Below are 24,036 nucleotides of genomic sequence, written 5' to 3'. Positions count from 1 at the left end.
CTAAAATTCTTGCAGAATCATCGTTTCAGGGAAATGGGAACGCATTAATAATATTTAATTCTTTATTCTGCTCCTTTCCACAACGTCAGATTGAGCCCATTCAATCCAGATTGAAGTAAACTCTAGAAGTATCATATGAAGAAAGTTGATTGTTGTAGTAAGAAGACACATACAAGTTGATTTGCACAGCCAAGCACTGGCGCGGCCATATGACTAACTTGCATCCTGTTTGAAGAGAGTCAATGGTGCCAGGGAGGGCAGATGTAAAGCTCAAAACAGGGAGCTTTACGATTTAACTAAATCTCTTCAACAAAAACTTCTTAGGAGAATGTCACTTCATGTCTTAATGACTCAATGCTCGTGGGAGGTTTGTCATAATGTGCAATACCTATTGATGTATAAGTCACTAGGCTCGAATACTACCATTTCATGTTACAGCATAACTACTGAATGAATTACCTCTTGACAAAAACTCATTATCTGCGCTTAATGATAGCTTTGGAAATACCGATGTAAAGTGTACATGCCTGCCAAGACTGGTAAGACAGAGCAATGCATAAAGTGGTGATGATGACCCTCATTACTAGATCGTAAACAGCGACAAAGTCACACACTGACTTAAGCAGAGGTTGTTTTTTTTGTTTTTTTTTTGTAAAAAGGCTAAGAGCCTCTCCGAATGCAAGCCGTCAGTTGTGGGGACACCAGACTAAAAACTGGAAAACTCCTCCTCAACGACTCCATCACCCTGACGACTATATTTAGCCCGCTATCTCTTTTGTTTCCATGGTAAAGACGAGCGGGTTTGCAAACGGTGGGGGCCTGGGGTATTTTCCAGAAGCAGAAGTGACAGAACAGCTGGCTCCTGAACCGCACTGAGCTTTTCCACAGCATGGTGGGTTTGTCAAGTGATTATTTCCACTCCGCCGGACCCAAGCATCACTCAGACCGTGTTCAACCACTGGCCTAGTTTCTCTTTTAACAAGCCGGCGATGTCAGAGCAGACGAGCTCTCACTTCACTTCGTCTGGATAATGTTGCAGCGGAATACTAGTGGCAGGACCTTTAGCTCTGTAGGACACACAGATTTGCTCCATCCAAAGCAAGGGATTTCTTAAGCTTCTCCCTTCAGCAGAGGTAGGAGGGGTAACACTGGACTGAGTCACATAGGATTGCTCACTATGGAGATGGGAACTAGAGCCCACAACAACATTAAAGATGAAAATATCACCATTCTGTCCCCATTATGCTGGGGACATAAATGTGGACACAAAAGACATGACGGGGAGATTAAACGTATCTACACTGACCAGTCAGCACACTTTAATACCCTTTTGACTAAAGGTGTTTGTGAAGCATATCCCAGACATACAGTATATAGCAAATAAACTATCTGTTCAGTGCACCACTACACAGAAAATAAAGAGCAACATACTAGAGGTCCAGTTTATAAAGTCATTATTCATTTTGAATTCACAAATAGTGGCAAAACCTCCCTTAGAAATCAGTAGGAGTCAGATAAACAAGTGCACTGCAGCTTCTGACAAACCTGATCTTGCTAAAGCTGCTTGTCCTTCAGAGTCCAGCAGTTGGAGCGGGGCCAGGGTTTACAGCCACTTAAAGTCTCCAACTAGATGGATCCTCCTGTTTAGGAATTCTCCTCACACAGCCAGTGCCGACAGTGACTCTGGGATTCCCCCTCGCTGAACGTAACCCTTCAATTCACCCTGCCTGCTTGCATTTGCATCAGCCACGCTGACGCTTTACAATCGCGTTTGCCGGTCTGAGGTAAAAATCCACAAGCAATAACAACTGTTGTTGCATATATGGCATATATGACTGCAGTTAACGGTTAATATGAATCAGCAGGCACCTAAAGGTGATAGAAGATTGCTGTTCTATTGGATCAAACTCCTGAAAACATGTTTTAAAAATCACAGAATCAAGTTCCATTAGTTCAAATCTTAACTGGCATTGACACATAATCATGAACATGTAGTACACTGTACTTCATAATCAGACTGTGAGTCTGAGCTGCAGAGCGAAGGTGAGCTCACTTTTTCCAGCCACACATCTCCAGATGGTAACATTTTCAAGCTGCTATCTGATCTAAACTTGAGTCAAATTCAGCTGCAAAGGCAGGGGATAAATGTGGCCGAGGTATTGGGGGGACGTTGCAACTTTCCTCTTGGTTGTACCCGGTTAACTGTTTAAACTGGTCCTGGAAAAAACTGTGACAGGTTAGATTGGGTAGAGAGGGCAGTGCAGTCAGAGGAGTCATAAGGACGCGAGTTCTTTCAGCGTGCTCTGCGAGGGAAGAAGAAGATTTTAGCTGTCCTGAATATGCTCACACCACCTTGACTTCAATTAAAATGCATTTGTCACAGCTCCTCCATAACTCATCCATAACTGAGGACATGTAGGAATGAAATGTTAACAATCTAAAAGCGTAGGAGAATTGTATGGGCTTTCTCTTCAACCCTTCATGAGCTGATGATCGTTCTACATTTGTCAAAGGTCATTCTGAATTCCCTTTCGCTGAGCCATTTTCTGATTTTGTCACCTTGAGCTTTAAATGCACTGCATCATCTTAATAAAAAGATGCTGAAGACAGATGACATCAACACACTTTCATTCTCAAAATTAGTTCCACACTCCATTGAGTGCAGTTGCTTTCAATTCTGCGGGTAAAAATACTGTGGCTCATTGTATTTGTTCGTGGTTATGATGTCACTAAATTCCATGACTTAGATAAGAATGAATCATCCAAACTCCACATTCTCTGCCAAATTCCTGTAACCATACTCCACCTATAGCGAGAGCAGCACACAAAAAAAAGAAGAAAAAACCCTCCTCCTGCCACCATTCCATCCTCACATACTTTGCTCTGCGAGGTTCAATTTCTTCAGTGAAAGAGTGATCATTCTCAACCTACCTCCTATAACATCTGCTCTCACCTGTGGGGGCAGCAACAATTACACTCAGAAGGGTTTCGAGGTTAAACATCTTAAAACGGGAATACAGCCTCTTAGCCTTCGGATATCTTTAAATGTTCAAGTCTCAAACTCCAAATACCAGCTGAGTTGGATTCATAAAGCCCCCACACCTGCTCCATCAGCCAGGACAGCATATTCACTCGGGTGCTGTGCCGTCAGCCAGCAACAGTCTTGGCTTCAATCAGCAGCACAGCATCAAGACAGCAGGACCTCAGCCCACTCTAAACATAATGACAGGTGAGGGGGAGAGAAACCGAAGGTAGGTGAGAGCTGCTTTCTAGACGCAAGCAGCAGGAGATGGAGTGCAGAGCAACATATGTATATATTTGAGGACGAAAAGCCCGCAGAGAGGTGTTTGTGGTGACACAATGATGGACAGTGAGAAGACAAGTTGGTGAGCGAGTTTGGGATTGACTGAAGAACATATAGTAGATAAGACAACCCATGTGAGAGTTGCTCCCACATTCAACTGCCTTGAAGACAAAGGATCACAAACTGTTGCAGCGGTACGGACATTCGTGTGTGACTACTGAGGTGAGATAGGCAGTAAAGCAAGAGGAGGAGAGAGGTATTTCGATGTACAACACAGGTGTTAAACAGAGGCTAATAACTGTCTGTTTTCTCTGTCTGTAAAGGCATTTTCAGATGAGTTGCGGCGAGAAAAAAAACACGCCTCCCAAATCCTGTCATTCTTCCACTCAAGTGTGAAAAACCATGCAGGTTGTAGGAGTAGTGCAGTTCACTTCAGTCACACTTCGATTCAGAAGGACTTCATGTCTGATGGTAAATAGATTCCATGTTCCAATCAAATCTCACCTCATCCCTTCACACTTGGCATCAACATGCCTGTCCTCTTATCGCAGACTGGAGTAAAAAATTGGCGCACCAGCACATCACATTCTAATTCGCTTCAGTTACAGAAGGACTATCTTTCAGTTCCAATGAAAACGTTTTATTGTGATACAATCTTTCAGTTGATGCAAGACTACACTGATCACACGTTTGATCGAGACTTGTCTCTTCATGTCAGTACTGTCCCTTCTGAACAGAATGTGATGACATTTTTATGCAGCGATGAGTCGGACTGAGGCAATAACTTGATCGCAATGACTCTGCTGAGGTTTGTCCCACTTTTCATGCAACGTGGAGTGAACTGATTGAGACCTCTCGAGTACTTCCGCTTCAACTGCCAGTGAGAATGAAGTACTAAGGGAGATGTTCTGAGACAGCTGTATTTGACTATCGTGCTGAATCAGCACACTGGCAGGATGGTTCATGCCATCACCATGCTGGACCAATGAAAATACGCAAGTAAAATACGTATGTAACAATCACTCGCAAGTTTCAGAATAGATGAAGCTAATAACTCATAACACACTTCCCATTTCTTTCACATTTCTAGCCAAGTCCATTCATGTCCTTGGAACAGTGCTGTTTTAAGTAGCAGGTGGTGGAGTGAAACCTGTAGAAATGGATATGTCTCAGCACCAAACCGACCCACCATAGCGTGGCACATGTGGTATCACAGCACAGTCCTCGCAGCCGAGGAGTTGGCAGCCCTCATTGGAAATATTAACACATCTCCGGCGTACCATCTCAGAGCACTAACACCGACTCCTTGGTTCTCACTCACTGTCTCACACAACCACGACTGAATCCTAATGCTTTTGTTGATATGTGGTCAGATATGGTGTGAATGGCAATGACACAGCTATCTAGTCGTCAGTTATGGAGGACAGTTGGTGATCCCTTCTTCTGTGGTTCTTCCTCCTCTGTCCTCTGAGAAGTCTCCATGCAAGCTTCTCAATGCAGATACAAGCTTGATTTAGACGGTATCGAGTCAGGCATTCATTCGGTTTTCAGGGACATCATGCAACCATGAACTCGAACGTCATGAACAGCGCAGTGCATACATCAACGTGTGAACAGTTTCTGTTTAGTTTTGATTCTGATATTTGAAGGAAGAGGCGTTGCTGTAAATCAGCCAGTCACCACAACAGTGAATCATCATGATGACAACAAAACATAACCACCACAGTGAGATGAGAAAGTTCCTAAAAAAACAATGCAACACAATATCTTCACACGGTCAGATAAGTCTATTGAAGTGGAACCATGCGCAAAAAAAGAAAATCATCAAAAAAAAAGATGAATAGCTGTGTGTCCCCACATTGCCTTCACTGTTAATGTGAAAGACAGTGATGTGAGTCAGGGACAGCTCGACTGAAGTATCGATATGCACCGGTGAGTCAGAGCTGAGCTGCTGGCTTCTGACAGGCTGGCGACGCTTCAAACAGCCAAGTTGTGAAAAGCGGGAAGTGAGAGAATGTGAAAGAGAACTTAAAGCAGCAGTGGCCTCGGAGCGGCTCGCCACCCGCTACTATCAACAAGAATGAGAACGAGGGCGTGGGAAACCGAGCACGGTGCACCCATGAAGGATGATGTTTCATATAGAAAGGTCCGGAGATGAGATGAGTGGAGAGACAAGAGAACCCACCTCTAGCTGACAGCTTCTTGGTGTTGATTATTTTGGCGGCATACTCCTGCCCAGAGGAGATCTTCATGCACCTCCTGACCACAGAAAAAGCTCCCCTACACAACACAGACACACAAAAAAAACAAAAAAAAAAACAAATGACGAATAAGCAACAAACAATTCTCACTCCAAAATAAAATAAAATTTTGCACAATAAATGGGTGTGAAACTGAAAGTAGAGACTTTTAATTTCATTTTTTTCAATGCGTTTGACGTGTTTGTAACAAGTGCATTACTAACGCGCTGCTCGTTCGGTCAGCGATTTCCCCAAAAGGCACGCATTTGTTTACATTTCCATTCATCGATATTTCCGTCCGCAGTGCTAACTTTGCATGATTCATTCACTATAGAGTCATAACTGACATATGCGAACGTCACTGGGACACACGGAGGTCTTCATTTCAGCGCTAACAAACTATTTTTCCTTCTCGTCAGACTGCCCTGTGACCCACTATATGAAGACGTATTTCCCAAAATACGCTCCAACTTACTTCCCCAGCTCCTCGTAGAGCTGGTACTCGTCGGTGAACCTGGTACAGGTGGTAGAAGCCATGTTCAGGTGAGGTCGCTCCGCGAACACTTCCCGCGTCTTCACACAAGTGACAGGCAGAAACAAGCGCGAGCTGCTGGGCACAAGTTCCGTGAAGCAGACACCAGCTGGGCGGCTCTCCTCCCGGCCCCGACTCGCTTTGGACCCGCTTCTCTCGGAGGTGACAGGAACGTCGCGACCTGCTGTTGTGATCGTCTCCGCTGACACTTTGGACTAGTTGACCGAGATCAAGTTAGAGTTAAATTTGGGTAACACATCCGGTAAAGCTCTTTCAGAATAAAGCCCAAACGTACTAAACTCAAATGCTTCATAATCTCGTAATATTGTCCTTCAGAAAAAAATACCCATTTATTTTTTTATTTATGTAATAAGCAGCCTTAGTCAAAGTACACACTTAACTACACAATACCATTATCGTCAATCCAGCCATGTAATTTACCAAACAGAGTGGATTGGAGAAAATCTACATCTCGAAGTGTGGATAATTCAGGAAAAGAAAAAATGACCCTACTATTTAACCGGTAATATTATTAATCTCAAATAAAAAAACATCACAATTTAACAATAATGATTTGGTTTCGCAATAAAAGGTCGATTGATTTGCAACAATGAACAGAACTCATGAAACTCCCTCATCGGATCGTAGTGCACGTTTTATTTTGAAAAACTTCTTTGATATGTGGATTAACGCTTCCTAGTTGTAATTGCTGTGCAAGGCTGCCATCCAGCGGAAGAAAAGGTAAGATTTTTTTTTTTTTTTGTCTTTGTTTTTTTAATAAGTTGAATGTGTCACTCTACTGCTATCACTGTATTCTGGTTTCAAAGCTGTAACTCACGTACACGTAGGTAGTCTCTCACTTCCAAGCTACTTCATGCAAACACGAATACGATTCTTGCACAAGTGGTAAAACACATTCTTCTATTGGGTTTATTACACATCCCTTAAGTATGAACTATTCACTCTTGTGAGTCAAATTAATATTAAAAAAAGATAACTTTGATCATTTTGTCGCAGTGTGTTTTCTGTACCGCTGGAGGGCAGTGTTATCTATGTCATAGTTTGAGCACATAAATCCTGTACCTGCTAAGATTATACGGAACAGCAAAAAATCAGAGGAGCTGCTAAAACATAACGACCACTGACGCATCACCCAAGTCACATGGGCAACTCCTCACGTTTGTTCATACTATCAGGTATGAGGAGCTTGTTCAAGTGAACACGTGGCCTCTGATTTCCCTCAGGGCCACAGTGCCACAACTGTCTCCTCCTCGGTTTAAATAGATTTCTGGAGTATATTTAGACGTGGACTTTGGGTTTGGCCATTAAATTTCTATCACGTTGAACATCTTGTTATCAAAAAAAAAAATCTAGTCTAACTAAATCTAAATTTAGTTCCGGATAAAGAACCATTTTCCATTTGTTGCAATAAGGATGAACCTTGCCCAGGTTGGGCCTGTTGAGTGTGTCCTGTGCTTCAAGATGCTTTTTTCAGTTACGTGTTTCATTTTCTTGATTCAGTCTTGATGGATGCCCAAGACAGAGTTGCTGGAGGTTGACCTCCTGATGAAGCAAGGAAGTAGCAAACGTTTGAATCAGGTCAACCAGACTGGTAATAGTCAAAGAAAACGTTTCGCCCCCTATTCAGGAGGCTTTGTCAGTTCTGTCAGTTCTGGAGTCTCTCTCTCTGGAGGGTGATAAAGCATCCTTCTCTTTGGTCACATCTATTCATTCTTGTTTGAAACAATCACAACTGAAGTAAAAGAAGTTGCAGAGCTGGAATCCAAAGCGGCTCATCCAGAAAATGCCTGTGATCGTAGCTGAAGGCTCTCTGGATTTAAGAAGTATAATTCCACTATTGTTTCAGTTCTCACACCTCCTGGAATGTGACAGGTGTGGAGGTGTTGCTGTCGTTGAAACGTATCCAGTCGGCTTTCTCCATTTCTGACGGTAAGATGAGATTTTTCGGAGGACTGGGTCTGAGCCAGTACAGTAAACAGCTGAGTGACTCCATCTGGGAGGAATCAGACGAGGCGAGTCCTCCTCCTCATATCCTGTCCGACCTGCCTGCTCTCACATGGACACTAGGGCTTTTCCTCTTTATTGGACTCCTTTTTTGATTTTGAGAGCCTCCATGAGGCATGTGGGCTGAGGGATGAATCATTCATTCTTCCATTCTTGCCTTGTCCAGGATAATTAATAGGCTATAAAGACATGCACAAGAGGTTAAATTCAATGTGTTTCATTTGAACCATTTTCGATCTGAATGAAACAACCTCCAAGGAAGTGCGTGTCATGAATTCCCAACAATGGGTGGAGGTTCAGACAGACCAGTTTCTGGCAGTGAGATCTTGCAGTCGCAACAAATGAGTTGAGGACAGAGAACATCCATGGTGGATGGAAGCTTAGTTGGTTCAATGAACATAACATTGTTATGAGAGATTAAACTGCCGCTATTCTTCCCTCAATGGTGACATTTTGGTTGTTACGACTGCATACAAACATTTACTGAGACATTAAAACATAGACGAAGCAACAACACAATCAACGCTGTAGCACTGCAACAACGTTAAACATCAGTTTTATATAGTGGTCGACAAACATCCATGATATCTTGCAGTATCCTAAAGAAATGTCAGAAATGTCAGACACATAAAGGCTTCAACACAGTCCAGTCCATTTCTAATGGCGCTGGTGACAAGCACTCCTACGCTGCAGCTGATCACAGTCCCATAATGCACTGCAAGAGATCAAGGAGACCAAATGTTTAAAATCGTTTTGATTTTCTCCGATTAAACACAATCGATTTCAGAGATTTGCCACCTGTGTTCACGAGGATGCATGCTGGGGTGGTCCTAGGCTGAGGGGAAGGAGGGAAGCATTTCTTTGGGGGGTTGCATGAGCCAAATTCATCTGTATTGCAGACGCATTGTACTCAGGGATATGCATCAGGCCTGAACGATTCGCTCTAAATTGACATATTTCTTAGCCCCTGGTGACAAAAATAGAACAGCTGTGAATGGAGCCGTAGAACCCAGCTGCATCTCTGAATTTTCATTGCTGTAATTCTGTCGTGCAACAGGTTAATGCAGGAAACATCAGAATGAAAAAGAGACTTTTTTTTTACAGCAGTAAAAGGAGGTCTATATTTTACATTCTCGGATGGTGAGAAATTCGCTGTAGGACCACCACTAGCTTTATGATTATTGCAATAGCTAGAAAGGTGCTGGGACAGTGCACGCGCCTCCCTTATTTTCTTTCCATTCAGTATTATCGTCCTACATATATTTTAGCTTTGTAATTTGATGCATCAATATTGAGAGAGTAACAAGCGGTAGGTGGCAGTAGCGCGAGTGTGCTCCTATAACACAAGCAGCAAAGGATGCATGAGAAAACCTCCACATTTTGTCAACAATGTCACATGAAAATGTATTTATTGCAGTGGTTTGATTGTATATTGTTTTTTTAAAGGTGCTCTATTGAGCATTGTTTTTCTTCATAAATCAAATATCACATGCTAATACAGTAGCTTTGCATCAAAAGAAAAAAATACATGTTTATTATACCAAGCTGAAGTTGCTCCATGAGGTCCGTCCGCTGCAGTGTGGTGCATCATTGACCCTATAATCCTTTGCAGAGTGGATGAACATGCTTTTGTGATGGCAGTGATAGTGAAATGAGACTAAAGGCTAAAGGGATGAAATCTTATTTTTCCAACCAAATTTCCTTGAACTCAAGCAGCATCACTCTTTTTCACTTCACCATATGTTTCAGCATGTGTATGTAGCTTTTCAAAGATGGATAAACAAAATAGGGCCTCTTGACTTGTAGTATTCACGTTTGTGCTCATTTTTTAAAAACTAAATCAATTGTAAGTTTGCTCATTTCCAACCAACTCTTGAAGTATCGTCAAATGGCATTCCAAAACAAGTGAAGAAGTTATGTGGTCACTCCAAAAGTGCAAAGACAATGGAGTGACTTTCTGTGGTGGAGAAAGCGTTCTGGACATGTGTCTGACTAATATGACACAAAGCAGCTCAGCTTTGACAAGGTCACTGAAGCGCTGAAAGTCCAGCTGTGGTGTGTCAAAGTCTAATGGATCTGTCAAAAGTGCTACTCTGTTTCTCTTTTGAACCCACAGAAAAATGGAGGGCACGATAGGCAACCACCACTAAAACCTTACATATCAGTCACCATGATGATCAGGTCCTCAGCAGCCCTGTTCTACTGCCTCATCGAAACACATCAATGCTTTGTATTAGAACATCACTAACTCTAATGCTTTCCCCATCCTCTCACCCTTAACATAACTATCCAAAATAAATGGCTAACCTTAAACCACGACTCAAACCTAAGCCCAATTACAATGACCTGGTCCTCACTGTATGTTTCCTCACTAGAAACACACACACACATACAGGATGGGGCTTTTGTCACCGTCAAATGCAAGAATTGAAGCAGATGACCTTGCAGTTGTACATTTGTTCCTTTTTTCCCAATCATTTTCTTTTATGGGGTCATAGAGGGGTGAAGACTAGTCAAGCAAGGGCCACATTGGGGGACACTACTTTAGTTCCTGATTACAACAGCACTGAGTGCCGTCTGCCATTTTTTACAGTTGGGCGTCACTGCTCGGCCTCTTGAAATAATACTTTTGTTGGAGTATAGTGTAGTTATTGACGTCCCTGGGAGGTGACTCGGTGCATGGTTTGAGGTGGATGAAGCAACTTAAATGCTGGCATATGTGACTATTTCTGTTGAGTGTAATCAAGTTAGATATAGTTCTCCTTTGGGGAGACAAAAACCTTTGTGTTTTTAGACACAGTGTATCACTTGGACCACTCCTCAAGCTGTGGAGTCTGGTCTGGTGTGGGACCTCAAGAGGACCACTGCTGAGCGCAGTAAAGAATGGTAAAATAAATGCCGTTGAAACACATTACAACATGTCAGGGATAAAAAGAGAAGGAAATACAGTTGAAAGGGGAAAAGAAAGAGAGATTACGTGACATGAAAACCTGGTTTGAGCAATAAAAGAACAGCGCTATATTAAAATATTATGGGAGGGGCCCGGGGATAGACTGAAACGAAGCCATATGTTACAATACTGGATAGAATGAGTCTTCTGGATCAAATCTGCAGGGTAAGAACTGCTCACTTTAGGAAATCCCCATCTTTGCAGCAACAATATCGGCCAAGTGGTTCTGTCCAACCAGCTGATTCACTGTTCGTACATCAACATCGATAAATCACATCAGATGCGGTCATGGTCTGTGGTTGCGGTGAACCCGACAGATTCTTATTTGACTAGCAGATTATTGCATGATGAATGAAAACCTCGGGGCTTTCTCCTAAAAGCTGGCCCACCATTTGCCATTCTCTGGCGTCTGCTGGGGAAAGACTCGCTGTTACGTCACCAGAAAACATGACAGCAGCTGCTCTTTATGGTTTTTCGGCATCAAGAAGAAAAGGGCCATGATGCAAGATCAAAGGAATGTCACTTCTTCGCCAAAAAACTTTGAAGCCCAAACCTGGAGAGTCATGTTCCGTGGTATTTGTGCATGGCTGGCGTTAAACGGGTTTTGGCATTTTGGGTGATGTTCTTCAGGGACTTTTCTGGATTTGCAGAGCAAGTTTGGGAAACTGTCCCGTTGAACAGGCAGCTGTTGGCACAGGGTTGGTAGGTTCTTGGCAACACATGTTCCCCCTTGATCAAATCAGACCGTACATATGCCTAAAACCATTCCAGCAAACTTCAAACAGTCCCAGCAGTGTTTGCCTCTTTTGTGGTCCCAATGAGGAATTATTGGTTTTCTTAACGTACTGAGAACAGCTCCAGAGCCCAGTTCAGGAGAACACGGACACTTCTTCTCCATAAGGTCGGCCTGTAACTGAAAGCAAATGTGAATTCCCAAAGAATCTGGGGTTTAACTGCTCAGGCCCAAGAGAGGAAATTCTGCGAACATGATCTCCCGCAATTCTCTGCCGCGGCTCGTAACGCAGGCAGGGCATCGCTGTTATGCAACGGTCAAGTGAGGCTGAGATTACGCGATTTCTGGTTCCCATGGGAACTATGGCGATACTTGACTCAAATCTGGGTGAGGAAGGAAATCTGTTTTTATTTATGGAGGGGAGGGTTTGTGGGAACCGTCGTCAAATCTGAGTGTGAGTTGTTAACACCAATCCATCTCTGACAGTTGAGCGGGTTGGAGTCAGAATTCGGTGCCAAGTCCGATTCAGTGGCTTTGGGGTCTAATTTGCGGGATATGCAGTGTGGTACTCAGGCTCCCAAGCTCGGGCTCAAGTTCCTTTTATTTGTATTAAACACAGGTGGTACATTTTCTCAAGAAAAAAGGGATGGAATAAAACATTGTGGCAATGTGTGGCCCGCACTTTGATGGCCATTCTTTGACTCCCTTGAGCTTTCTTGAATTTTGTAATGCTCACAAATCACCTGTTTGAATTTTGTCAGTGAAGTTTCAATATTTACAATATTTTACAATACTTTTGTATATTATAAGTGAAATTACTGATTAATTTTGCTTTTATGGTTCTTTTTTTCAATTCACAATTATGTTAGGGACGGTACTCAGCATCTTATTGCTGTAATCCTTTTCCTACTGTCTATATTTTGTCATTGTCTTTAACATATGCACCTCAAATGAAGGATGGGACCAATCCGATCCAGTGTCGATAACGGGATACGTTTTTGGATGGGGAATTACCAATCCAATCAGCGAAGACGACCTATCTAAGAGTCTGAGCTTCACGTCTTCTGCTGAAATGTCTTCCCAGTCAGCTGCTCTGCGAGGATCTCATGGTTTCCAGACTTCCTTCTGTGGTGCCTTTTCTAATTAATACACAGTAGTCCTCACTAATGGTGAAAAGACTATATCAAACTGAGCTCTGGTATTGGAAAAATAGAATATTGGTATCGGCAGATATCAAAATTCAGGGATTGGTTCGGAAGTCAAAAAATATACACTCCACCTTTGATTTTAATCTGCTCATTTATGCCTGCAGCATAAACATTTCCCCTTCATAACACATTATTTTCTCTTAGACATATAATGTTGGTCATGTTATACTGTGCCCAGATTGAGAGTCAAGTGGTCCAATGGCTCTGTTAAAAACAAGTTTATTTATACAGCATGAGCAGCTCATAGTTGTGCACATTCTGAAGACTTTTTAAACCTAATGGAGTTAGGTTTTATTTTGGTGTGAATATTTCTCATGAATTTTCCGTTAAAATCGACTTTGCTGTAGCGCCGTTTTGGAGCTGCCAGAGGGGTTCTGAATAGATCCAAGCTGCCCATTCCATCAAGTTGTCTTCGAAGGGCACAACAGGTTGCAGCCATCGGAGGTCCTGAATGGCATGTGGTAGCGGGTGTTCAGGCTCAATAAGTTGGCTTCTGGTAGCTACACCGAACTATTGATTTTTTTGTCAGCAAACCAAAACTTGAACCATTTTAACACTGGACCCGCTCCAATATCCATGTTATCACAATATAACCTACCTCACTTATTCACATGAATTCATCTCAACACATTTCGGGTTGTTTCCTTGTCAGAATAATTGATGCAAACCAGACAAGTGACAAATGACACAAGAGGCAAAGCAGGTTTGCATCTGTGACTTTTATTTTGTTCGTCATACATTCAGGTGGCCCGGTGCCAGACCAGTCATGTTCCAAAAAGACTGAACATCGTCTATTCTAGTTTGTGCAAGCTGTGCTCATCAGACCAAGGAGAGGATTAGGGCCAGCGAAGGAAAAAAATAGAGAAAATAGAAAGTGAGAATTCTGACTCTAAAGAAAAAAATCTGAGATTGAAGTCAGAATTCTCACATTAATATGAAGTCATTCTGAGATTAATAGAAAATTTTTTTTCCTTCACTGGCCTTAATCCTCTTCTGTAGTACGGACCACATTCAACTTGCATGTCACATTAATTATTGCCACATGGAACTCAACATGAAACAACTATGATTATGCGAATCATCTGCAAACACTGTTGATAACAACGGTGCAACAGGGTAAACAGTTCAAGCATGCAACACAACCTAGAAAAATAAAATTCTTGAAATGCCCAAGATTTCAACATGAGGTCATTGTTATGTTTGGGCGGGACAGTAGTGTTTGAACGAGTGGATTTCTCCTTTTTAAAAATTTTAAAAAGTAAATAAACTGCCTGAAAAAGGCAGGTATCAGTCCCTGAGATAATGCAAGTCTTTCACAAATGCTGAAGGTCAGTCCTCCACTCTCCTCTTAAGCTTCCTGCTCATTAACTTATTGGGCCATCTTTTTGGACTCAGATGGTTCGTGAAAAAGTGATCATATCTGTCACCCGTCCCTCGCTTGTTGTCTGACTCATCTTTGTACCAAGGTCCCCACACGCCACCGTTGTACTGGGGGTTGGAACGCAGGTCCTTGGCTGGGTAGCGGACAGGAATCGCTGTCTTGTTGTATTGCGCGAGCCGCATCAGCATCTTCTTAACAATGTGAGGGTAGCGCTGAGACAAGTCCACTCTTTCATAAGGGTCGGCGGTTATGTTGAAGAGCCAGAGAGACTTGCCCCGATCCCATCGCACACGCTCGTTGTGTAAGCGATGGGTGAGGCGCTGGTTGGAGAAGGTCTGAGGGGGCACCCAGTCACTGTAACCAGGCACCCCAGTTAGTAGCTTCCAATGGCCAACGCGAAGAGCAGCCTGGATGGCTGTGTTCCAGATTCCATAACCAGCCTTCCATGATCCATTTTTAGATTTTATGTAAATAGGGTCAATGTTATGGAGAATATCGTGGCGTGGCGAAGGACGGCCCTCACTAATGGCTTCCCACACATCGTATCCATCCAGATTTAAGTCTTCATCTAGAGTTCCTTCACCCAGTGTCACTAATGTGGGGAACCAGTCTGTGATGTGGACCAAAGATCTACACTTTGTCCCTTTGTTCACCAACAGGGGGCTATGCACAAAGCCAACTGCCCTGATGCCTCCTTCCCAGTACGTAGCCTTGCTTCCTCTCAGGGGCCAGTTGCTACCCCCCGCCAACGGTTGGCCTCCATTATCAGAGGAGTAGATCAAAACAGTATTCTCATAGAAACCATAGCGCTTCAATGCCAACGTGAGGTTGTGGATAGCTTCATCAAGGCAGGTCACCATGGCCGCATATTTCCGCCGATGCAGATTTGGAATGCCCTTGTAGCGATCGAGGTAGCGGGCAGGAACCTGCAGTGGGGAGTGAACTGCCTGATAGGCCAGGTACAGGAACAATGGCCTGTCAGGGTTGTGGTTCGCTAAAATGCTGATAGCTTTGCGAGTAAACATCGTAGTGGAGTACATTCCTCTATCCTGTTCCCAAGCAGCCTCCTCCCCTTCATACAAGTCGTAGCCACACATACCAGGACCTTCACATTTATAGTGGCTGTAGTAGTCCCCGCTCCCCAGGAGAGAGCCGAAGAAGCTATCGAAGCCACGCTGGGTGGGGAGGCAGCCACGTTTGTAGAATCCCAGGTGCCATTTGCCCACCATGTGAGTGGAGTATCCTGCCCGCTTGAGCTTTTGGGGCAATGTGACGTTTTCCAGGGGCAAGCAGTTGGGCTGTGTAGCTCGAATGATGGAGTGCTGAAGACCAGTGTGGATCTGGTATCTAAGAGAAGACAAGAGAACAAGATGGTAAGAGAAAGTAAAGCACGGATTTGAACTTTGTTAGGATACAGAAAAATATCCTTTAACTTTGAAGGGCTCATGCATCTCAGACTGATACTGAACAATATTCCACAAACAAAATGTACATTCAAAAATGTAAATCAACATTTTGTGATTTTAAGCCACTTTTTGCACTAAATCTATAACCCCGAAAAGCACATACTTTCACCTTCCCATTTTTTCTATTGGCTCCAGCCAATTCAGCAAACCATCTGTTTCATAACACTCTCAACACCTTCTAACCCTCTTTGCGCCCTGATCTTTCTCCCCCGGAGGGATGACCCGCTCTCTTGAGTGAAGTGAAGCTGACGGGGCTCAGGTAAGTGTTTTGCACTACTTAAAAGAATTCATGAGGAGGAGAGCCAGGAGGTGGTTGGCCTTCACATTCTTTGAAAATTGGGAATGAAAGCAAATGTTACTCTTAGGTTAATGGATACTAACACCAGAGCAGTATGTCTCCAACTAGAGTTCACTCAAGTAAGTTACAGCACAGCAGTAAAGTTTAAAGCGTCACCCCTAATGCTTTAAGAATGTATAGCAATGCTGCATTAGACAAACGTCTTTGTGGATAACGTTCCCTCGGCTGAATGTCAAAATCATCCCATACACCTAAAGCAAGGAGTTGAATTGGGGAGAGTAATGGCGCTATTCCTTACTTTTGTACAGCATAGTCCAGTGTATCATCGGTAAAAGGCAAAGTGAATCAGGTTGTGTGAGCTCAACTTTGTATTAGAGATGCACCGAGTCAATTACATTTTAAATGCTTGGCCAAATACAGAATATCCATTGTGGTTAGGATTTTTACTATTTTAAAAAAATATTGCATGAATAGTCGAGAACACGTTTACATATATGTTTGTCAAAGAAAATGATGTTTAGATGAATAAAATAATAATAATAATAATAATAATAATAATAAATAGAAGGCTCTAGACAGTTTGGTTGGATGCTCGTTGCAAACTGCAATTCTATTCTCACTCTTCAACACGTCAAAGAACCGAAAAACCGAGACACGATATGCAGACTTTTAATCACATTTTGCACTAAAACCCGCTGCGCTTGACACTTGACACATGGACAACAAAGAAACGATCAAATTAAGAGGAAATGTGTCAGACATGAGTCGGAAAGTCAAAATCATTTCGACTTGAGTTGAACCGCTCCTGTTTGGTCACCAGCCAACGGGGCAGCGAGCTGCAGGGTCAGTGCTGTTGAGGTGGAGGATTGTGTTGCCAGATATATACGGCGCTTGTGGTGGGTGCTTTGTTAGTCTCAGAGACCTCATTTCACCTCAGCTGTGCAATTTTGGCACATTCTATGACACTGTGCTGTCATTTTGAAGATAAAACCATCATTCAGGCTGCTCTGCATGTGTCACACACTAGTAAGCCTAAGCCGAATGTTACTTTTTTTTTGGGCTAGTCGGCCAAATACATTCGGCCACTGAATGTTAGGTGCATACCTACTTCATATTCATAAAGATCATCTGTTGATGCCACATACTGTACACATTTGATACGTATTTACATACATATAAATATGTCCACTAAACAATGTGAATGTTTCATAACAAAAATGGAAAACTGTGCAAAAACTGTTCCATCCAACAAGGTTGCAGCATGCCATGTTGACATTGCTGCTGATCATCACATTTAACAATAGACCACAAGACCTTTGGGAATCAAACACAATGTCAGTGCAGCTCCGAACAACAAAAAAGAAGTAGCTAGCCAACATGTGTTTTGGGGAAGAACAGAGAGAAGGAATCTGTGCCTTGAGTAAATAATTGAAAAAGTTTGTTTATGCTGCACAGTTTGTTCGCAGAAGAGAACAAATGGTGCATCAATATATTGTCTACCATTGTTGCGCCATTGACGATGATACATTTGACACAAGTACATGTTTGAAACCCAGCAGGTATCGGGGCCTCAGTGTCAGTGAGTGTTGCTGCCTCTTTCTTTGGAACTCCTGCAGATTGTTGCTGCTCACATACCGGAGGGTAACAGGCGTGTAATGAGAATGTCATGCTAAGTGCAGTCTCTGATCCCCCCACAAATCAGTCAGACTGATGTGGGGTCCGAGGCGGTGAGTGGAGCGAGGGGGAGCAAAGGCCCACTCTGGTGAACCAGCCCTCTGTCACTGTGACTCAGGTTGATGTTCACAAGGAAATGGCAGGTACTTTGTGGGAACCGATCCAAGTTCTTGGATTCACGAGTCCTTGAGGAAAATCTGCAATAACCGGTAACCCCCGGAAATATTTTCTCACTTTCTGAAGCTTTAAAAAAAAAAGCAGATAGAGACTCAGGCTCTTAGGCAAAAGGCCAAATCTCTTGAGTTAGACACCCCCAAGCCTGCCACAGTTCGAAGTGCTTTCCTTCTGTGTGTCATTTAAAGTCAGAGTGTGAGAGAGAAGTATCCTTGAGTCAAGCTGTACTTCTAGTTTATTTGCACAACTGTTGAGTTGAGAAGCCAGAGAATCACACACGTCATTAAGCTCAAATCACAGAGCCTCGGCAATTGTCCCGGCAGACAAGTGCACTGGCTGTTGTTCTAGATGCTAGTGTTGTGGAGGAGATCCCGCTAACCAGGCCGACTCCTCTATTAAAGCTCCACGTCTTAGGCACATATGGTTCGAATAAGCAACACGGACTTGGCACTGAGCTTTTGATCACAGTCAGCTCTGCAGTGCTCCGTCTAGCTTCGCTTGTCATAGAGGACTGTTCACAACACCTTCACCAAACGCTCGTGATCGGTTTGGACCCGTTCAATTTTACTTTTGGAACTCAGTTGTTGGTATAGTTCAATGTGGACAGAGCAATACTAAAAGTGTTGGGTTACTGATTCTAGATCATAAATCAACTTCTGACAAACTAGAAATGAATCTAGCTGATAAGGCGCAGCACTGCAAACAGTCCTGAATACAGTCCTGAATACAGCATGCTGTGATTGCTGGTTCTGGTCTTGAACAACCGCCATGCACACCACCACTGTGCTAATTTATGGAAATGAAATGAACAGGTCCTAACACAATGATCACCCTTTCATCACGAGTGAAATAACAGCAATAGCTGGACAGTATTAATAAGCATTTTGTCTAACATGTTTAGAGGCTACTTTTGCAACAGCTTCACTATAAATGGCCCGACTTGGCTGCAAGTCCTTATAAAGTCAGAGCTGGATTGCTGAACGCGAAGGTCGAGGTCATCCATATAAATCTGGCTTACAGAGTATACAATGACTTTCTTGTAAACAGCAGTGCACCAAATGGAAAGTGTCGGTGCTCAAATAAGTCTTTGGATTATCTGTAATGAAGCACATAAAAACTCATGGCATTACAACGCAGCTTCTGGCAGGTAACTATCACTCTTACACTTTAAGTGAGACGTAAACTTCAAGTTGAATCACACAGGATTTGGAGGAAAATACACAATTTAACAAGAATGTCATACAGTTTTCATAGTGAAATGCAATAGTCTGTCTCAGAACTCACCGGTCAGAAATACTATACGGGAAAGCGCTAAATTCATCATCGATTATCAAAGTAGAAAAGCCAGTTACATTCACCTTTACATACAATAAAAACAAGGTTTGTGATACTACATATACCGTGAGACGAATATTGCAGCTAAAATAACAATGAAAGACGAATGAATGAAAAACTCAGGAGGTCAGAATGACATCATGGTCTTCAGGTCAGGTTGGAGAGCTCTGACTTGCTTCTCCCGATGTTTCAAGGGTCAAAAGCAACAGTGGCTCCATAATAATATTTATTCAAGTTGATAATATTCCCAGTCTTTGCTAGACAGCGCAGACCACTCTATAAACACTGGCATAAAATATGAAAGCCGAGCGGAAGAAGGTTTAAGATTAAAACGAGAACCACGTGTGTCCAACATACACAGTTGACTGAGATGTAAACCTTCAAGATGAAGAAAAGTACATCCCCAGGTGTGACTGTGACCTCGTGAGCTGCGTGGAGCAGCTAAACACTTCATGATGTATGAAATGTGTCAGCGAGTCCATGCGCTGGGTTTGTTCATACAGGTAAGAGGACACGACTCTCTGACATTTTTACACAGCTCTTGCCAAATGACAAAGAAGCAGCACCACCAGGTGAAAAGTATGTCTTGTATGGACGTTGAAGCGTTTTTTGATGGAAGCGGCGGCCCTCACATTGAACAACCTCTGCCCTCGCCTTCAGCAACTCAGCGCAGGATTAGAGGGCTGAGCAGTGAAACTGAGGCAGGGACGACCGAGTTTCAGCAGCAAATCATATCGCAGCACTTAAATCAAACCAGACAGGGTGAACGTTCTCTCACGCTCCTCTTATTTGAAGGTTGAAGCTGATGTAGCAGCCTTACCTGCTTCATCTGCACGCGACAAGTTCCATCAACGCTTCAAAGTATGTATGATCAAAATATTTAAATGTAGGAGTATGAGAGTGTGGTTCTAAGTCAGAGTGAGGTGAAATGTCCTCTCCAGGTGGAGGAGTTGGAAGACACAGAGTCCTGTTCAAGCATTGGGATAGAATGAAATGAGATCTGTCATGGTGAAGTGAGCAGAACCAAACGTCAAATATCCCTACTCTCACTGACAAAGTATGGAGTTTTGGGTTGCAACTGAAAGAACAAGACACATGCTGTTGAAGAAAGTTGTCTCTGCAGGGCGTCAGGCCTCTGAGATTGGGTGAGACGTCAGTTGGATGGAGAAGCACAGCGCATCAGGTATCTTGTCAGGGGCCTCCTGGACTCCTCCCTGCAGTGATGATCTGGACATGTCTAATTGGAAGGAGAACCCTAGAGGTATAATGTCTCCGGCAAGTAAGGTCCAAAAGTGTAAAGCAAGAGAAGCAGCAATAGTCGATCAACAAGTGCAAAAGTGCAGAACTCTCTAGGCAGTGAACTGGCAAAGATCCAGTGATCTCATCCGTCTGATCCTCAAATCTACCGGTGCTCTTAGAGATAAAGTCTTTTCAAGATAAAAGAGGCTGAAGAATGTACAAGAATCCAGAAACTAATCTAAGTCAGAAGCTTAAAAAGCACAGGTCATGGGCTGCCTTTAAACTCCTGGGAATCTCCGGACCAAACGTACATTCCTTGAGCCTCCAGAGAAACAACTGTAGGCCCCAACAGTGCAGCACTGCAGAGCCACACAATATAGCTCGATCCATCATGGTAAATACCTTCACCTTCTTCTGCCGCTTATCCAGGGTCGGGTCGCGGAGGCAGCATTCGGAGCAAGGAAGCCCAAACTTCCCAATCCACACAAACCTCCTCCAGCTCAAGGTTTGTTTTTTTTTTCACAAGAATGGATGAATGCCTTTTGACATTCTGCTTTGTTGTGACTTTAGATGTCAATTTTCGAGGACAGGAATCCCCTGTGTCTTAAAACCAACCAAAAGAGGTCAGTGCAGAGTCACCTACAGCTGCAAGTGCAAGTGCAAGTATTTTTTCTTGTGGCTTAATTTAATAATTAATCTTCAAAGTCCTTCATGCAACTGTGGATTTTGAGTTTCAATCATTCCTTGCAACTTTGTGAAGCAGATCCATGCAGATAAGAAGATCTACTGACTTTAAGCTTGTAAATGTGCTTCCTGACTTTCTCAGCCCTTATGCTGGAAACTTGTTGGTCTTTTGGAGCGGCTTTTAAAAAGACTAAAAGGTTCATACAGATGTTATCAGGGAAACTAAATGGTGGCTTTTATCTATCGTCCATCACGGTCACAAAAAGAAAGAAGGATGGGAGTTCAGGGTGACCTTTTGTCGTACAAAGCAACTGTGTCTGCTATCTAATGACTGCAATAGCGAACATAAGTAAATGCGCATAAACAAATGGCGTGTTTCCTCCGGAATTTAGGGAATAATTATTGAGATCCAATAAAGACAAAATATACATACATGAAGACTGTAAATGAGTCCAGCTAAAAAGAACCGAAACAAACACATTTTCCATCTAAGGAACCTATAAATTGAAGTCACCTATTTTGCCTTCCACTTGACCTAAGGTCCCAATCACTCAGTATGGAGACAAACTGGCGGGTCAAAATCACAAGTGGCATGAGGGAAACTCTAAAATCAGACGGCTGATGTCAGAGAAACATTTTAGCATTTATTTCAACACACAATCAAGTCTTTTTTTCCATAAGAATTACGCAGTATTGGATTCCCCTCCTCACTGAGCAGGATCTCCTCACATCCACATGCTTGTTTGGTCAAACTGGTCCCAGTTCGCCCAATGTTTGGTATGAAAAATAATAATAATGAAGTGCTTCAGACGTGGACTGTTGCCTTGGTAGCAACGTGAAAGTTGGTTCTGGCTCTGCCGAGGGTTTTTGGATTCAGTTGCGCGTGCTTTGTCTGATATTTGTCTTGACAAGCCTCAGCAAGTGTTCCATAAAGACGTGTTCACCGAGATCCGCTAAGTGTGAAGTTTTAATGTTTGCACACGCCAACAAATGATGTCACGTCAATCAACCCGAGACACACACACACACGCAGCGGACTGACAAGTCCAGCCACACCACTAAACCCAGGTCTACATTTTCATGTGGCAGCTGGAGTGTAAGATATGTCTTGAAGTCGTTGCGGGTTTCAGAAGAAATCTGTGGCGCCCACACTTTCGCGAATATCTCGGCCGTGGGCCAAAACGCACCGGTGCCCAGCAGGACGCCAACTTTCCAACTAAAGAGTGAAGCAGATGGAGAAGCCCCACAGAGCTTCAAACTGCTGATGTGAAACATGCTCTGAGGAGATTATCGCGCCAGACCGCATTAAGAACACACACACTACTAATAGTGAGTGCAGAGCCAAGCCTCACCGTCCAACCTTTCTTTACAGTTTCCTCCAGGAAGGTTGCCGGGGCAACATTCAGTCAAACACCTTAGAGAAGCTGAACAAACTCAACCTGAAGTGATCATCAGAAGGAGGTAGAGGCCATCACTACAATTAACTTTAATAAGAGTTTCATCTGTTGCAGTGCACTATGGAACCCGGTGTGTTCTTGCACACTGAGGGTCTTCTGGTGGTCGACTCCAGGACACACAGAGACAGACAACGGTCACACCTATGGATGATCCGGTCGCCATAGCATGCATTTTGGCCAGTGGTTTGGAAGTGGGGTTCTGGGAATATATGGTTCCAAATGAGAAACGTCCAGGCTGGACCAGAGCAGGATTTAATCCATCCAGACAAGACATGCTCATCTCAACACAACCTGAGAAAAGTGCAACTAGAATGTATAGAGGGGGGAAAAAACTCCTCTTGAGGTGCTTCCAGTTACCTGCCGGTCATCAGCTGGCTCCGGGACGGACTGCACAGCGGCTGAACGTAGTAGTTCTCCAGCTTGACTCCCTGCGCCGCCAGCCGGTCCAGAGTCGGAGTCTTGATCTCGGAACCGTGATAGCCCACGTCTCGGAAGCCCTGGTCATCCACGAGGATGAAGACGATGTGCGGCTGGCTGCTGGGCTTGTCGAACTCGTTCGCGCGGTTCCGCGTCCTCCAGTTGTCCCACGACATCTGAACGCTCCACGTGTGGGAGATGATGAAGCCCAGGAACAAACTCACCGGGACCCACAAGATGTACATGCTGTCGCCCGCGTCTGGACCTCCTGGGTCGGTTATCTCGCTTGGGTCGGCCGGTGAGAGCCCCTGGTGGACCGCCTTACATTGTCAAGGAGCACATGAAGTGTCAGGCATCTCCTGGTGATTTATATCCGCTCGCTGACAGCCTCCCAGCGGGAGGAATCCATGTGGTCCGAAGAAGTCCGGGCTCGGTTCACACCTCGTTCCACGGCGACCGTAGACACGTGGGCAGGTGGATCCGCGGCTCCACCGGAGACTTCCATTATGTCTAAGCCACCATCCTCCCGAACTGCAGAGCCGCTCGGTCTGACCGGAGACGGAGGAGGCAGGTCCACTTGGTGCGTTCACGGACAACTCAGACACGCCTTCCTCCCCATTCAACCAAGAAAAAAAATAGATCTAGTAAGACAGCCAAAAACTATTTCACGCTCTAATTACAACATACGTACAGTATTTATATACCTGCGTCTGCCAGGGCTGCTCACGTGCGCCAGTAACTGGTGAATGCATTCGCTACAGGTGCGAAAACTTAAGAACCACTTGGAGATAACTATAACGGAAATTTCACCAACAATTAACTGTACGTACATCGTTAGTTAACCGCCTTAGTCTTGTTCAGGGTTGTTAACTGTATGTAGCAACTAGTAAAACTTAAGGTAGGTAGAATACATTTCGCA

General features: G+C 43.7%; 2 protein-coding genes across 23 annotated transcripts in view; both read right to left on the bottom strand.

Moving 5' to 3' along the window:
• Positions 1-6,289, bottom strand: part of camk2d1 (calcium/calmodulin-dependent protein kinase (CaM kinase) II delta 1) — a 48,955-nt gene extending 42,666 nt beyond the window's left edge. For all 22 annotated transcript variants that reach the window (XM_053858908.1, XM_053858909.1, XM_053858898.1 and 19 more), the window contains exons 1-2: positions 6,020-6,289; positions 5,490-5,584 (exon numbers count right to left, since the gene is read on the bottom strand). In XM_053858908.1, coding sequence (XP_053714883.1) covers positions 5,490-5,584; positions 6,020-6,081 — 157 coding nt within the window. In that variant the 5' untranslated portion in view covers positions 6,082-6,289. The remainder of the gene's footprint in view (positions 1-5,489; positions 5,585-6,019) is intronic.
• A 7,416-nt stretch (positions 6,290-13,705) lies between these two features.
• arsj (arylsulfatase family, member J) lies at positions 13,706-23,650 on the bottom strand. The gene is made up of 2 exons (XM_053859792.1): positions 23,058-23,650; positions 13,706-15,720 (listed from the first exon to the last, which is right to left on the bottom strand). Exons 1-2 carry the CDS (start codon positions 23,360-23,362, stop codon positions 14,322-14,324), a joined length of 1,704 nt encoding a protein of 567 aa, XP_053715767.1. The 5' UTR covers positions 23,363-23,650; the 3' UTR covers positions 13,706-14,321.
• Positions 23,651-24,036: the final 386 nt, after the last annotated feature.

Source organism: Synchiropus splendidus, chromosome 3 (genome assembly GCF_027744825.2).
Source record: "Synchiropus splendidus isolate RoL2022-P1 chromosome 3, RoL_Sspl_1.0, whole genome shotgun sequence".
NCBI lineage: Eukaryota > Metazoa > Chordata > Actinopteri > Syngnathiformes > Callionymidae > Synchiropus > Synchiropus splendidus.
This window is presented reverse-complemented; position numbering and strand designations above follow the sequence as displayed.

Bases quoted from the DNA above. Each gene is read 5' to 3' on its own strand.
- arsj (XM_053859792.1), bottom strand. From the start codon at position 23,362: ATGTACATCTTGTGGGTCCCGGTGAGTTTGTTCCTGGGCTTCATCATC. The intron at 15,721-23,057 runs GTAACTGGAAGC...GTCTTCTCTTAG, and splicing joins AGCCAGCTGATGACCGGCAG to ATACCAGATCCACACTGGTC.